This window comes from Rana temporaria, chromosome 4 (assembly GCF_905171775.1).
Source record: "Rana temporaria chromosome 4, aRanTem1.1, whole genome shotgun sequence".
NCBI classification, from domain to species: Eukaryota; Metazoa; Chordata; class Amphibia; order Anura; family Ranidae; genus Rana; species Rana temporaria.
The window spans coordinates 71,035,085-71,052,166 of NC_053492.1; the positions used below are offsets into that span (position 1 = coordinate 71,035,085).

Sequence of the window (17,082 nt, forward strand, 5' to 3'; positions counted from 1 at the left end):
GTTCTTGTAGTTCTCAAAGTATGAATAATATTGTTCCATCATTTGCAAACTTCCTATTTTACCAAGAAGTGGGGGTGGGGGCTGGGTGTAGCCCTCCACGTGGTTTACTAGTACAGTACATGTAATCCCAGACCTCAGAGCTGTCATAACACACATGATATAGTGAGTCTTACAATGGGTGTACGCCTGTCTGGTACAGAGACCTAAATATACTGCAGCTGGGAAAATACAAAAACCCAACTCATTGATATACGTTGCTGTTTCCAGAGAAATTATTTATGATAGATTGTTTAGAACTATGCGGTATATTATTTGAAAAAACGCAGCTTACCCAGGAAGTCTATGATGTATGTCATGTGCTTTTTTGAAGTTGCTTGTTCAAGCTTTATTTACAACAACAGAACAACGTACATAAAACAGGAGCACTTTTAGAGGGGTATTCTTAAAAGCAGCCCTGAGGGCCAAATGCTGGATGGAAATGAAAATACAAAATATTTATATTCATTAGTTAAAATATGCCCAAATAAAAAAGGTTTTTCAAAATATAAAATTTTTCAGACCTGAGCTTAATCTGTTCCTGTCCCTGTAACTGGATCTTTATGGAGCATGGCAGACTATTAGGTAGATTCAGGTAGAGTTAGGCCGGCGTATCAGTAGATACGCCGACCTAACTCAAAATCTACGCCGACTTATGTTTAAGTGTATTCTCAAACAGAGATGCGCTTAAACATATCTAAGATACGACGGCTTGCGCCGTCCTATCTTAGGTTTCAATATTGAGGCTGGCCGCTAGGTGGCGCTTCCATTGCGGTCGACGTAGAATATGTAAATTAGTAGATACGCCGATTCACGAACGTACGCCTGGCCGACGCAGTACATTTACGCCGTTTCCGTAACGCATTATCAAGCCTAAAGTTATTCCATCAAATAGATGGAATAGTAATGTTAAAGTATGGCCGACGTTCCCGCTTCGAAATGTTTACGTCGTTTGCGTAAGTCGTCCGTGAATAGGGATTTACGTCGTTTACGTCCACATCAAAATCAATAGGCCCGTGCGGCGTACTTAGCCGCAATGCACACTGGGAAATGTAGGCGCCCGGCGCATGCGCAGTTGAAAAAAAACGTCAATCACATCGGGTCAAGCCTCATTACCATAAAACACGCCCCCTCATACAGATTTGAATTAGGCGCCCTTACGCCCGCCCGCTTTAGGCTACGCCGCCGTAACTTAGCAGGCAAGTAATTTGAGAATCAAGTACTTGCCTCGCTAACTTACGGCGGCGTAGTCTAAACATGCTAAGCTACATCGCCGCAAAGTTGGGCCAATCTCTGTGAATCTAGCTATATCTGATTACATGGCCATAGTGATTGGCTGTCACAGTGATCACATAATCAGAAACCCGTTCTGCTGGCTGCAAATCATTACTAGACATTACTTTCCACGACAGCTCGATCACAAACTCAACACAGAAACCATGACCAATAATGGATGCGTATGCGTGACATGTGAGCGTTTAAGTCCACCCCCTTTACTACCACACATCTGCGTTAGGTGGGCGGCAAGACCTTGCATTCATTGTATCTGGTCTCCCACAATACATGGAAATGCAATTATTTTGGTAAATATAAACTGCTAAATACCTTTTCTCATCAGTAGTATACAACAGTGTTATGACTTATGAGTGTCTGGTTAAAGCTTATAGGAGGGGGTTTTCATTCTACTCTGACTGTCCTATGAGGCTGCGGGACCCCTGACCCTCTGGAGAGTGCTGATTGACCCTGTGCTGATTACATGCACCCTCCCAAGAAAAAATAAACTCTTTAGCAATACACACCAAACTGAGCATGTGCAGTGTGCCCCCAAGGCTCTGTTTTCTTAGGAGATGGATTGAGGAATGTGAAAGTAGGGGAGGATCAGAGAAGACCGGATTAAACAGCCCTTTTGCACAATGCAGGGGGACTAACTTCCTAGGTTCCACAGTAAGTATAAAAAGCATGCGTTACTGCATATACACACTGATTTTACTGTTGTGGGTTTAGTAACACTTGAATACATAAAGAAAATATGTACGAAAGGATACTTTCTTTAAGGTGAACTCCGGTTCCCATTTTACTTCACAATTGTAAAGGAGAGGTTTTTTTTATGAATGTATGAAAAAAATAACATACAGTACATACACACTTCCCTGTTGCAGCCTGCCAGCTTTAAGCCTGAGAACTGAGTGATCACATGACCGCTGATCGTGCAGTTCTCATTCTGCTCTGAGCAGAGAGCGGTGACTGTCAATCTTCTTATCAGGCATCTGGGTGGATTCCGACATTACTGTAGGGATACTTCCAGAGACTGGAGGGGCTCAGTAATGCCAGCCGACAGCAGGCTTCAGTCTGTTGTCTGCTGATTCTGATTCACAGGAAAGCACAAACAAGCATGTGCACTCCTAGTGACCCAGAAGAGAAGTGTGACCCAAAAAGCTTTGGCCATACTTCTCTTTTAAAGTGGTTGTAAACCCTTGGGGAAAAAAAATAGCTCATTATGAATTACTTACCTTACATCGAAGCCCATGCAGCGGTCCTCGTCCCCCCCCCCTCCCCCGGCAGCAATATCTCTCCCGAGGGTTACTTCCGGGTATTGCAGCTCCGGCGATGTGATTGGCCATAGCCGTGATGACGACACAGTCACTGAAGCAACGGCACATAGTTTGCCCCAGTGCGCATGCGCTGATGACATCGGCACATGCAGGGGACAGAGTATATCCCCTAAACCATGCAGGTTTAGGAGATATAATGGGTAGCTACTGTACAAGTAAGCCTTATTATAGGCTTACCTGTAGCATAAAGTGGTCTGTAAGGGTTTACAACCACTTTAATAGTAAATGCTTTGAATATAATTAGGATCAACATGCTGTCTGCTATCACCTTTTTTCTGTTTCAATCGTTTTTATTAAAGTTTAGAAATATAGTTGTACAATGAACAAAGAGGTAGGGCATTACACAAAGGCTTGTACTAAAGTTAAAATGAAGAGATCGTTCATAATTTGACATTGGAAAGCAGTAAAGGGTACCAAGGATTACAAAAATGTTGTGCAACTGTAGTTGGATCAGGAGGAAAGTGAGCAGCAGGAATGTGCACTCCTTATCTGATGAACAAATTTCATAAGTGGGGGGAAATCCTGAAAAGATTTGGTAAGGATAGAGAGGGTCAGCTGCCGCTTCAAGTCGCCGCCCCGTGAGAAGAGGGCCAATAGGATAGCGATGTGGAGCAATAAGGCCTGTGGAACATGGAGTAACTTGGAAGGCTTAAAGTGATACTAAAATTTTGTTTTAAAAAAAATAACAAACATGTCATACTTGCCTCCAATGTGCAGCTCGTTTTGCACAGAGTGGCCCCGAACATCCTCTTCTGGGGTCCCCTCGGCGGCTCCTACATGCATTATATAACCCCCTAGGAGAAGCGCTCTCCCGAGGGGGTTACCTTGCGGGCGTGCTCCTGAGTCATTCATTCGGTGTCCATAGACGCCGAGTGTATGATTCTGCCCCACCCCCCCCGGCGCCCATGTCATTGGATTCAATTGACAGCAGTGGGAGCCAATGGCTGCGCTGCTATCGATCTATCCAATCGAAGCCGGGAGTCTGTGGAGAGAAGTACGGCGGGGACGTGCCGAGGAGATGAAGGGGCTCAGGTAAGTAACATGGGGGGCTGGTGACTGCCAGGTGTTTTTTCATCTTAATGCATAGGATGCATTAAGGTGAAAAAGCACGAAGCTTTACAACCCCTTTAAGAAAAGAGAGCAGAAGATAAAAAGGTGAAGAGGAATGATAATTGTGGGGGGGCTGTACAAGAGAAAGTCCAGTTTGAGTGTTGGATCTTCAGTAAAATTACATCAATGTGTGTTAGGAGTGGAGCACTTTACACAAAGAGTGATACATACCAAATTGAAAAATACAGCCAACACATTGCTAGTGATATGAGCCTTAAAGTAACTGGTGATTTCATCCGGAGGTTGCTTGAGTTTTTCCTGTGTTCCGTTTTTTCTGTAGAAAGACTATCGCTGATTAATAGCAGAGATTTTCCAACATGTTTACCACAGGAAACAACGTTTCAGACCATCAGCTCCAACACTAATTGAATATCATGTAGGCTGACCTCTCTATGGGTCTGGAATAGCCCATTGGTGATCGCTGGGGTTGTGATAAGAGATGGAATAATGTCCAAGTCAAGATATCCAATCCCTGGGGAAGTTTTGGATATTTGAGTTCTTCACAGAGATGTCCACCTAAATTGTGTTCAATTGATTTTGAAGGGAATGGGCTGAAACTTTGTGCATTACTATTACATACAATGGCCCGGATTCACAAACAGTGGCGCATATTTATGCCGCCGTAGCGTATCTTCTTTACGCTACGCCGATGCAGCGCAGAGAGGCAAGCACTGGATTCACAAAGCCAGTGCTGCCAAATCTGCGCTGGGTTTCCTAGGCATAAGCCGGCGCATGTGGAAGTGGGCGTGAGCCATGCAAATGAGGCGTGACCCCATGCAAATGATGGGCTGAGTCTCAGACAGATACGTATAATGAACGGCGCATGCGCCGTCCCGTGGACGCATCCCAGTGTGCATGCTCAGAATCACGTCGGATCTACTCCCTAAGATACGACAGATCACTGCCTACGGCGTGAACGTAACCTACGCCCAGCCATATTCACGTCCAACGTAAACGACGTAAAATACGATGGCTTGAGTTCCCTGGTGCAGACCTTTGCATGGATGCTGCTGAGTTACACCTCCTTTATGGGGCATAACTTTACGCCGGACGTATGACTTTACGCGCACTGCGTCGGACGGACAGACGTTCGTGAATCGGCGTATCTCCCTCATTTGTATATGTGAATAGTAAATCAATGGGTGCGCCAAATACGTCCAGCGTAAATATGCGCCCACTCTACCCCGGCGTAGGCAAGTTACGTCGGTCGGATGAAGCCTATTTTCAGGCGTATCTAGTTTTGTGGGCACGGCGCACAGATACGACGGCGCATATTTGCACTTACGCGGCATATATCGAGATACGTTGGCGCAAGTGCTTTGTGAATCCGGGCCAGTATGCTTACAAAATAGTGTTGTGGTTGGGTGGCCAAAGGATGAATGAGTACACAAAACTATGTAAAACGAGCGAACACTGGTCTTTTCCAGCCGCTCTTGACTCACTTTTAGTAAGAATGCAAATAAAGCTAATCCCTTTCCTGGATTCCATGCATTGAAATGACAACCACTTCAAAAAAGAGGAGATGTTTCTGCTTTGTGTCTAAAATATGTAGACCAGACCAAACATTACTATCATGTGTAATACTGCCAGAAAATTCAACTTAATTTATATTGGATATTATGGAGGTGGTGTGTGCACAGAGTAATGATCAGACTGGATCTCTGTGTATCTAGACATGAATGCAAACTTTATATATAGTTTATGGGTTGGACATAATCACGACTTTGAAGAGAAATATTTTTTACTTCAATGCCGCGTACACACGATCGGAAATTCCGTCAAGAAAACCGTGGATTTTTTTCCTAATGAATTTTGGCTCAAACTAGTGTTGCATACACACGGTCACACAAAATTCCGGCCTTCAAGAACACGGTGACGTACAACACTACGACAAGCTGAGAAAAATTAAGTTCAGTGCTTCCGAGCTTGCGTCGACTTGATTCCGAGCATGCGTGTTTTTTTGCACGTCAGAATTGCATACAGACGATCGGAATTTCCGACAATAACTTTTCCCGTCTGAAAATTTGAGAACCAGCTCTCAATTTTTTACAGAAAAAGTCCGATGGGGCCTACACACGGTCGGAATTTCCTACCGAAAGGTCAAATCAAAATTTCTTGTCGGAAATTCCGAACGCATGTACGGGGCATAAGTGTGCATGTGAGAATTTCATTGTGTTTTTATTTCTGAGACAAAGGCAGACTAAAAAAACAAACTGGGCACAATTTTTAAAAACATATAAAGGTGTCCTTCCATTTCAAAAGTCTTGTTAGCCCAAACGCCACCTTTTACCCCTAGTGCCATGGCAACTAGGCAGTGTCATCCTGTTTAGGCACACCTATTTTCATTTTGGATTAAGCCGGGGATGATTAACCACTTGCCCTCCTGAAGATTTACCCCTCTTTATGACCAGGCCATTTTTTCCTTTTTGGTACTGCATTATTTAACTGACAATTGCACGGTCATGCAACACTTTACATAATTTTCCCTACAAATAGAGCTTTCTTTTTGGTGGTATTTGATCATCCCTGTTTTTTTTTTTCTTTGCTCTATAAACAAAAAAAGACTGATCATTTTGAAACAAAACAGACAATTATTATACATTTATAAATTTAGGCCATTAAGTATACTGCTACATGTTTTTGGTAAAAAAAAGATTTTCTTGTCACCAGTGAGATGAACTGAGAGAAAAAAAAATTCAAATTTTTAATCTCCATCTAACATTTACTTACATTGCTAATCATGGGTGTTTTCGTTTTGCTGGGCAGATGTAACTTAAACGAACTCCAGGATTCTGCCAGTTTATCGTTTTCAGATTCTCTCCCCAGCCGGTAAAAAAACACTAATAAAGTTCAAATCAGGATGTCTTACTTTTTTGTAATCTATGATTTTTACCTTCCACGTAGAGATAAAAGTCCCAGTTTCCATGCTTCGGGAGGACTTTCTGCCTTGCCACACGTTATTGCATGGAAAAATATTGGTGCTCTGCGCTGTTGGAGCTGCAAATTTGGCAGGCACATGTGCGATGGGCACAGGGAAGTAGAAGTGACGTTTGGGGAATAAGGCCCACCTATGTAAAAGATAACATAGTAGCTCTTCAGTTGAATACTTGCCAGGATGGCAGTAGATTCATTTTCCAGAATTTCCAGTGATGAGAAAGGAGGCATCCAGAGGAATAAATAAACCCCATATTTAAAAGGGGAAAAGCTCTACTGATTGGCTGCTGGAGCCATTACTTCTTGTTTGTCAATGCTTTTGTGATTTACGAATAAAAAGCCATGCACACTGGTCGCTGGGGCAGTCATGCTGATGGAGCTGAGAACGTAAGCTATAATGATGTCTATATACAGGAAATAGAGAGAAGGTAAGATGCATTATACCATTAGACGAAATGTGTGCTTATTAGCACAGCAGATATGGTGTGCACTCAGCGTACAGCCTAATTTCCCTGACAGACCTAATTGATTTCAAGTCCAATCGAGAAGGTGAGAGCGGTATTGCAAATGTGGTGGGAGAACAATGACTATAAACGCAGCACTTTAAAACACACCAGAAGGTTTTTTGCATTATTGAAGAAAATATATTCATGCTTGATGGGAAGAAAGATAATCTAACTAAGTGCAAAACACCACATGCACAGTGGTTGGACACTTTAGCCCTTGAACTACCTTTTTACCTTGCATGATTTACTATTATTTATTTTTTGATGAAGTTAATGAACAGGTTATATTGTGTTTATTGTATATTTATTGTATATTTTATTGATTTGCACTGCATTTGATTTCCATACGTTTATTTGATACATAAGGACTATAGGAAGTCCATTTGCACAATCAAGTTTTTTTTTTTTTCTATGCAGCCACTTTATTGATTTTCATGAGTTTATTTGATTAATTTTCTCAACTGATGGTATTCTTGAGATAAGTTTTTATTGCAGTGAGCTTATGCATTGCGCAGCACTTTTTTTTTTATATATATATACAAATTTCTAGATACACAGGTGTAGGTGAGAACACTTTTCTAGTGCCAGTTGCAACACTATATACACAGTTTGCTTTTCACTAGTAGATATATTTTGCGTGGGAGTATTCAATTTAAAACGATCACCCAGCAACTATATTCCTTTTCTCCTGAAATGGGGCGAGTCAGTAAGAGGGCTCATGTACACTGCAGCTCAAAGAAGCGGCTCCTACAGGCTTTTAAGCTTTTTTGAGCTTTCATTTTTTCTGCCTGGAAACTCCCCTCCATGTTAGCCAATGTGTCCATGCACACTATGAGCCGGATTCAGGTAGATCGGCGCATTTTTAGGCGGGCGTAGCGCATCTCATATGCGCTACGCCGACGTAAAGCAGAGAGGCAAGCACCCAATTCACAATGCAAATGCTCCCAACGTTGCACCGGCGTAACGTAAAATTGTCGGCGTAAGCCCGCCTAATTCAAAGTAGGTGGAAGGTGGGCGTGATCCATTTAAATGAACCGTGACCCCATGCAAATGATGGGCCGAACGAACGGCGCATGCGCCGTCCCGTGGACGCTTCCCAGTGTGCATGCTCAGAATCACGTTGGAACGAACACCTAAGATACATCGAATCACTGAACGTAACCTACGCCCAGCCCTATTCACGTAGTACTACGTAAACAACGTAAAATATGACGGCTGTTCCGTCGTCCATACCTTTGCATGGGATGCGCCTCCAATATGTGGAATAACTTTACGCCGGACGTACGCCTTACGTAAACCGGCGTAGATTACTGCGACGGGCGCAAGTACGTTCGTAAAATCAGCGTATCTCAGTCATTTGCATATTCGACATGTAAATCAATGAGAGCACCCCCAATGGGAGCACCCCCGTAAATATGCGCCCAAGATACGCCGGCGTAGAAAAATTACGTCAGTCGTCGGAGGAAGCCTATTTTCAGGCGTATCTAGTTCTATGGGCATGGCGCATAGATACGACGGCGCACATTTACACTTATGCGGCGTATATGTAGATACGTCGGCGAAAGTGCTACGAGAATCCGGCCCTATGGCTTTTTCAGGAGTTTACAGGCATATGCTCTTACAGGCAGGAAATAAACCCCACCAAACTCACGTTTTTAAGTGGAGCTTTTGAGCAGAAAAGACGCCCAAGTGCCTAAAAATGCATGAAAAAGCTCAAAATGCTTCTGCTCAAAGACTCTCAATAAAAAAGTGCAAAAGAGTCCAAAAAAGTACAAGCTTCTTCAATGCCCCAGTGTGAACGTGGTTTTACAGTTGTGGGGTAGTTGGAGAACATTAGGAACTTCTGCCAAGCGCCCCATTTTTGAAGTCCATGTCGAGTTGGCCTAGAGGTTTTCCATGGGACCACACCATACAAATACCACTCCCACTACCAACATAAAATGGGTGCCCTGATTTAACCCTGGATTTGATTGTTTTAATTATGAACTATATTGTATAGAGCAGTGTACACTTGTGTTTGTTATTGTTTCTGCAACGTATTGCCTTGCTTTAATCCCTCAATAAAATTCAGCTTGCGTACATCTCATAATGTCTATATATTTCTCCATTTCTTTGATTTGATTCCAAGTCCGAAGCCTCTGTACACTAGCCCTAAGTAATTATGTTCATATTTGTGCTTTCACTAAATTTTCATCATTTTTCTTTAATTTTGTTTTGTCTCTTTTAGATGTTAAGTTATTTGAAGAACAGGACTTGGGTGGAACTGTGAGAAAAGGAGACTCGTTGCTACTACCATCTGCTTGCAATGATGACCCATTGTTCAAACCTTCAGGTGCTGAGAATGTAGATGATTTATTCCGGTAAGCAGGCTTTATAATCTTTAAGACATTGGCATACTGGTTAATTTATTCCTCATGTTGAATATTATAAGCCGCATCTATAGTGCTTTAAAAACAATGTCAAAATGCGTTAGTACACTAGACTAGGGAATGATAAAATATTTAAAGGTGAAATCAAAGTCTCCTCCCGCCACAGCCCTCTGACGACACACAGCAGCAATGATTTCAACAAACTTTGTTACAGATTTCTACATTTTGTTATTCTAAAGAAATAGCTGATTGTTTCTTTGTCCATGTAAAAAATGAATGTGAATGGGAGTGATTTTATAATTTTCAGTCAGCAGCTGCACCTGCAGGGCTCTAATGAGGTAAGTGGCAGGGTCTGCATCCCTTTAGACTTGATTTCCTTTGGGAGTATTTCACCACATTTTTATTTTTTGTTGCATGGGATGCTCAAAAATAAATTGGTATCTTAGTGCAGACTTCTGGGAAAATCCATAAACCAATCATGCAAGCAAAAAAATTACATACCTGTGGGGCGTTCTGTATACCATCTGTGTACAGAACGCCTCCAGGTAGTCAAATTGCATTGCATTTTACAGAGAATTACAAAGCTGCTGTTTTTTTAAAAGAAAAGGTAGTTTTTAATAATGCTCAATTACAATATGACTTGTATAGCCATTGTATATGCTATATTATTATAATTTATTTATTTTTCCCCACGAAAGTTGAGTAACCCTTTAAACACATGAAAGGCTTGCTGAATCTAGCTTCATGTACTTATTTTAAACTCAGATTTAGATAAATTCAGTAACTTGTTTCCTTGTTAATATGAGTATTTTTTTTTTTCTGGCCATTAAAATGTATATCTTAAGTTAGCAACCCAGTCTTGAGTCACAGCGAGGCTTGGGGTGCATTAGTAATATTAGACTTCACATACAGATTAATCTACTGTGTCGTTCAGTGCACAGGCACTGGGAAAATGCTCTATACAATCCTCTGATTCACGGATTCCATAGCTTGCTGGAGGTCATTCTTCACTCATCTGTACCAGTTAGCATTAGAAAAGGGGAAGAGGAAACAAAGCGATAACAGCACAAATGAATTGCGTAAACTAAACATCATTTTATTTCTAATGGGCTGCTTATAATAGTTTTCTAGTCTATTATGGAAAATGTGAAACACTTCTTTTCCTCCACCCTTTTTTCTTTCAGTCCAAACCTCTTGTTCCATGAGTTATTGGAATGAAAAATAGCCTAATGTTTGTTGTAGCTATGTTGTGCTGTTACGCTTCTAGGCTTTACTGCTTTGTTTAGGCAAATGTTATATCCTAGGGACAAAACTACTGCATCAACGTAAGAGTCTCAGTGATAATACAGGAGAACCACAACTTGAACAGTAGTGGAAGAGGGCTTCTACATGGTAATGATTGAGGAAACTATATAGCTGAATTTTGGGAAACAGTTCTGCAGTGCTGATTTAGATCAAAAGCAATAAGCATACATACAGGCAGTCCCCGAGTAACGAACAACTCCTACTTATGAACGGCCTCAAATGCCAGCCACTTGTGCTCCATGCTGGTCCTGGATACCTCCGAACACATCCCACATTGCAGTACAGTCTGCGGCCGCCGTTGTTCTCCTCGTCCGAGCAGCTTCACTAGGAAAGACCGCGGCTTCGGCCTAGTCCCAGAAGCGGCGGCCATCTTGCTTCACCTGGTGGCTGCTCCAGCAGAATTCGGGATTCAGGCTTTCGGGATTTGGATTTGGCCCCAGCTTTATTCGCTGGGTCCAACTCCTATATCAGTCCCCAAGAGCCAAGGTGTTTGTGAACGGTTGGCTCTCCGACCGATTCCCGCTGGAGAGAGGGACCCGACAAGGCTGTCCCCTTTCCCCTCTGTTGTACGCCTTAGCTGTGGAGCCACTGGCCATCCTGATTCGCACAGACACTGGTATTCGAGGCCTCAAGATAGGGAATATGGAGGAAAAGATTCTGACGTACGCCGACGACACGCTCTTGTACTTGGCGGACTCGGGTCCCTCTCTTGTTGCAGCCCTCCAAGCCATAGAACGTATGGGTGGCCACTCAGGTCTGAGTATTAATTGGTCTAAATCCCAGATCCTTCGGATCGACCATTTCCCCCCCCTCGTTCACGTCCCCCCTCTGGCCCTCCCAAGGGTCTGCTTGATCAAGTACCTTGGGGTGCAGATCACCAGATCCCTCACAGACTACACACTATTAAACATTGAACCCCTATACACCCTGATCAAGACCAAGACACAGGCATGGGCCAGCCCCTGGGTGTAATGGGACGCGTCAGCCTAGTTAAAACGATACTCCTCCCAAAGATACTCTATTTGGTATGGCATGCTCCCCTGTATATACCTCAAAAATTCTTCAGGATAATTGAATCTATTCTTAATTTGTTTATATGGGGTCACAACAGACACAAATTATCTTGGAGAATTCTGAAGAACCCTGTGACATTGGGAGGAGTCGCTTTCCCAGATTTTCAGGATTATTACCTTGCCTCCCAGCTGTCCCATTTTTATCATTTTAATAAAACAGAGCGATCAAGCTACCAACTAATGCTCTGTGAGCACCCTGACGATCCTGCCCACTCTCCACTTCAGTCGGTCCTCAGAGCCCCTTTGACAGGACTTCCCCTTCAACACAAAGCAGGCATGCTGACACACCACCGGAGGGTCTGGCAGACAGCATTACAGAAACTCGGGACCCCACAGGTCCACTCTCATACCCCTCTCTGGTTCAACACACGCCTACCTTAATTATTGACCGTTCTGGACCCTGCGGTGTGGATACGCCATGGGATCCTGTACATACACCAGATCATGACCACTACGGGGCTTAAAAAATTCAAAACGCTGAAGGATGAATTTTCCCTCCCCAATTCTTTTTAGGTACTTGCAACTCCGCCACGCTATTCAAACCCAGTTCACTGGCTCCAACCCGTCTCTGGCGGTTCCCTCCATAGTAGACATAGTCACAGATACTGCACCAGCCAGACTGATCTCCACCCGCCATCCGTCTCCCTAGTACAAGAGCTTTGGCTTATGCTGCCAAGACTAGGTGGGAGGTGGACATTGGACTGGTTGAGGATGAGGATTGGGATGAAATTTTGGAGGGCGCAAAAAAAGTCTCCCCCAAACTGTAAGACCGCCTTTACACAGTTGTACATTATACACAAGACATACCTTACCCCTCAGAGGATAGCGCATTTCAAACCCATGTACAATCCAGGGTGCCGCCTCTGCGACCACACCCCAGCCTTTTTCTACCATCTTATATGGTCCTGCCCAGTTATCCAAGCATACTGGATGCAAGTGATACGTTCCCTGCACGACAAGATGGGCTCTCCTGCTACTCTAGACCCAAAGATATGCCTGCTCGGTCTGCTGCCAGAATTAGACGCTGATAAACACCTGCGTACCTTTCTACATGAGATGCTCTTCTTGGCGAGAAAGTTGGTGGCCCATGTTTGGATACAGGCCCTCCCATATAAAAAACTGATTTATGTCCATAGAGGGTGTCTGCTTAAGTATGAGAAGGTCTGGGGCAGATGGTTGGCGGATGGTGAAACGTGTGCATGATGTGTTTAGTCCCTCACTCCCCCCCCTTTCCTTTTCCCCTTTACTTTTAGGTCACTCAGATAAGCCAATGTGTTTATGTATGTATTACCTTTCTTTTGGTCACAATGGTTTATATCGATTCATGTACCGTGCATATACTCTTCAATAAAGTTATTTTTCCAATTAAAAACAAATGCAGTGTTTCGACTTACAAGCAAATTCCACGTACAAACAAACCTACAGTTCTTTATGTGTTCGGAACTCTGGGACTGCCTGTACACAAAGATTGCAATGCCATGTACGTCATCCGTCTCCCATGTGTTTTTTGTGTTCTTAATTTATGTGGCACCAACATATGCTTCAGCTCTTAACAGAGTTTCTTTGTCAAATCAATTTTTATTATAGTTTAACATTTTAGAAGGGTGGGTTGCAAATGTTCAGTGCAAAATATCCAAATTACGGCAGTCCCAGGCCTTGCACCTCTCGACTTGGTGATGGATAGAATTTGGGGTTGAGATATTGGGGGTGATTTACTAAAGGCAAATCCACTTTGCACTACAAGTGCACTTGGAAGTGCAGTCACTGGAGATCCGAGGGGGACATGCAAGGAAAATAAAAAACAGCCTTTTAGCTTGCACATGATTGGATGCTAAAATCAGCAGAGCTTCCCCTCATTTCAGATCTTCCCCTCAGATTTACAGCGACTGAACTTCCAAGTGCACTTGCAGTGCAAAGTGGATTTGCCTTTAGTAAATCAACCCCATTGTCTACTTCTTATTTAGGAATGTAGGAACCTCTATCTTGAGTCGTCATGTTTTTGTTGCTATTGTACTTCTTTTCTACTGCCCATAGCTATTGCTGGCTAATTCTTCATGGTGGGTGTATACTGGGTTGAATGCTGCTCACTGCCTATAGCTATTGCTGGCTTGATATTTCATGGTGGGTGTATTCTGGGGTGAATGCTAATCTCTGTATTTGAGTGCTTTGTAAAACCACTACCGCTATGTGTATAGATTGTATGTGCTCTGTTTATTGGTTGTAACTCAATAAACGTTATTTCTGATAAAAAATAAAAAAATAAAAAACATATATCAAAATTACAAAGTAACTTGGGTAAATAGTACAAACGCAAGCCGCCTACAGCGCATCCGGAAAGTATTCACATCGCTTCACTTTTTCCACATTTTGTTATGTTAAAACCTTATTTCAAAATGGATTAGATTGATTATTTTCCTCAAAATTCTACAAACAATACCCCATAATGACAACATGAAATAAGTTTTTTCAAATCTTTGCAAATGTATTAAAAATAAAAAATGAAAAAATCACATAAGCCTCCATTCACATCTAGGCGACAAAACGCCCGACGCCGGACGCTTGTGCCGCTAGAGGGGGAAATTCCCATTGCTGTCTATGGAGATGGTTCACATCTCATAGATGCCGTACGCCTGTCGCCTGAAAAAAGTCCCGGACCCTTTTTTTCAGGCGACATTGGCGTTCGCCCATTGACAGCAATGGGAAGAATTTGAAAAAAAAAAAAAAAGATACACTATCCGCGGCAAAATACGCCGCGTACGCGGCGTTGCTTGTCGCGGAGATGTGAATGGAGCCTAAGTATTCACAGCCTTTGTTGTGACACTCAAAATTTAGCTCAGGTGCACCTTTCCGCTGATCATCCATGAGATGTTTCTACAACTTGATTGGAGTCCACCTGTGATAAATTCAGTTGATTGGACATGATTTGGAAAAGCACACACCTGTCTATATAAGGTCCCACAGTTAAGAGTGCATGTCAGAGCACAAACCAAGCCATGAAGTCCAAGAAATTGTCTGTAGACCTCCGAGACAGGATTTTATTAAGGCACAGATCAGAGGAAGGGTACAGAAAACTTTCTGCAGCATTGAAGGTTCTAATGAGCACGGTGGTCTCCATCATCTGTAAATGGAAGAAGTTTGGAACCACCAGGACTCTTCCTAGTGTGGGTCGCCCGGCCAAACTGAGCAATCAGGGAGAAGGGCCTTAGCCAAGGAGGTGATCAAGAACCCGATGGTCACTATGACAGAGCTCCAGCGTTTTTCTGTGGAGAGAGGAGAACCTTCCAGAAGAACAACCATCTCTGCAGCACTCCACCAATCAGGCCTGTATTGTAGAGTGGCCAGACGGCAGCTTCTCCACAGTAAAAGGTTCATGACAGCCCTCCTGGGGTTTGCCAAAAGGCACCCGAAGGACTCTCAGACCATGAGAAACAAAATTCTTTGGTCTGATGAAACAAAGATTGAACACTTTGGCCTGAATGACAAGCGTCATGTCTGGAGGAAACCAGGCATCGCTCATTACCTGGCCAATTCCATCCCTACAGTGAGGTGTTGGTGGTGGCAGCATCATGCTGTCGGGATGTTTTTTTAGCAACGGAAACTGGGAGACTAGTCAGGATCGAGGGAAGGATGAATGCAGCAAATGAAAATGGCTTTGCACCGATGCTCACAATCCAACCTGATGGAGCTTGAGAGGTCCTGCAGAGAAGAATGGGAGAAACTGACCAAAAATAGGTGTGGCAAGCTTGTAGTATCGTACGCAAAACGACTTGAGGCTTTAATAGGTGTCAAAAGTGATTCAACAAAGTATTGAGTAAAGGCTGTGACTACTTATGTAAATGTAATTTTTTTTCGGTTTTTATTTTTTAAAAAATTTGCAAAGATTTAAAACAAACTCCTTCCTGTTGTCATTATGGGGTATTGTTTGTAGAATTTTGAGGAAAATAATGAATTAAATCTGTAATTTTCTGTAAAATGCAATGCAGGAAGGCAGCCTGGAGGATTTCTGTTCACAGATGTTGTACAGAACGCCCCCCAGATCTGTTATTTCCTGCTTGTGTAATTGGCTCACTGATTTTCTCAGATGTCTGCATGTCAGATTTTGGGCATCCCTTGCAACAAAAATTTCATTTATGGGGAGATTTTCTCAAAAGGGATGCAGACCCTGCCACTTCCCGTATTAGAGCCCTGCAGGTGCAGCAGCTGATTGATAATTATAAAATCACTCCCATTCACATTTATTTTCCACGTGGACAGACACGCAATCAGCTATTTCTTCAGAATATCGAAAGGTAGGAATCTGAAACAGGGCTTGTTAAAATCCATGCAATGTACCTAGATCACCTAGAGGGAATTTTTTTTACTTATTTATTTTCTCAACAAAAGTTGAGTTACTATTTAAATATTTGTAATTAGGTTTGCCAACTCATCCCTTTTGCCTAGGTTCACACTAAATGCGGGTTTGAAATCGTAAACGTTCAGCTGAAGTCACACGATTTCGGCATTTCAGTCCGACTTCAGTAGCGATTGAGAGACATCTGTGCGGGTTTATGCACAGATGTCTATTCAAATTGCCCTGAAGTCGCCAAAAGTAGTGCAGGAACTACTTTTGGGAATTGGTGTGGTGCCGCAAAGTTGGCGTTGCACCGATTCGAACTGTGCCATTGCCGGCAATGGGCGCTGATTTGACATGTCAAATCGGCCCGGTGTGAACGGGGTCTGAAACCCGAACACATAAGAATTACACAGGTTCTGAGGCTAATTTAATGCAGATAAGGCACCAATTGAGTTTAATTACCACCTTAATCATCCACATAAACTGTGTAAATATTATGTGTTCAGTTAAAGGGATGAGGTGGCAACTCTATTTGTAACTAGTGTTGTTTTTAAATTTGATTGTGCTCTGTGTGTAATTGTTGGGCATGAATTAGGGAAGTGAGTCTCTGTTCACAAAGCTAACAAACCAGGATAAAGATCTTAAAGTAACCATTTTTTTTCAGGTGTGTTCAAAAAATAAATGCATAAATATACTGCAGTATTCTCTTCTATTTTTTAAATCCCAACTTTGAGAGAACTAAAAGTCCTCCCTTGCATTGGGGCTGCACCCACACTGCAAGGGTTAAATGCTTGTTTCCTTAGT

At 42.8% G+C, this 17,082-nt stretch overlaps 1 protein-coding gene across 1 annotated transcript in view; it reads left to right on the plus strand.

Annotated features, from left to right (window-relative positions):
- HS1BP3 (HCLS1 binding protein 3) overlaps positions 1-17,082 on the plus strand; it is a 186,816-nt gene that overhangs the window by 141,179 nt on the left and 28,555 nt on the right. Inside the window, exon 6 of the mRNA XM_040348532.1 lies at positions 9,426-9,558. Coding sequence (XP_040204466.1) covers positions 9,426-9,558 — 133 coding nt within the window. The remainder of the gene's footprint in view (positions 1-9,425; positions 9,559-17,082) is intronic.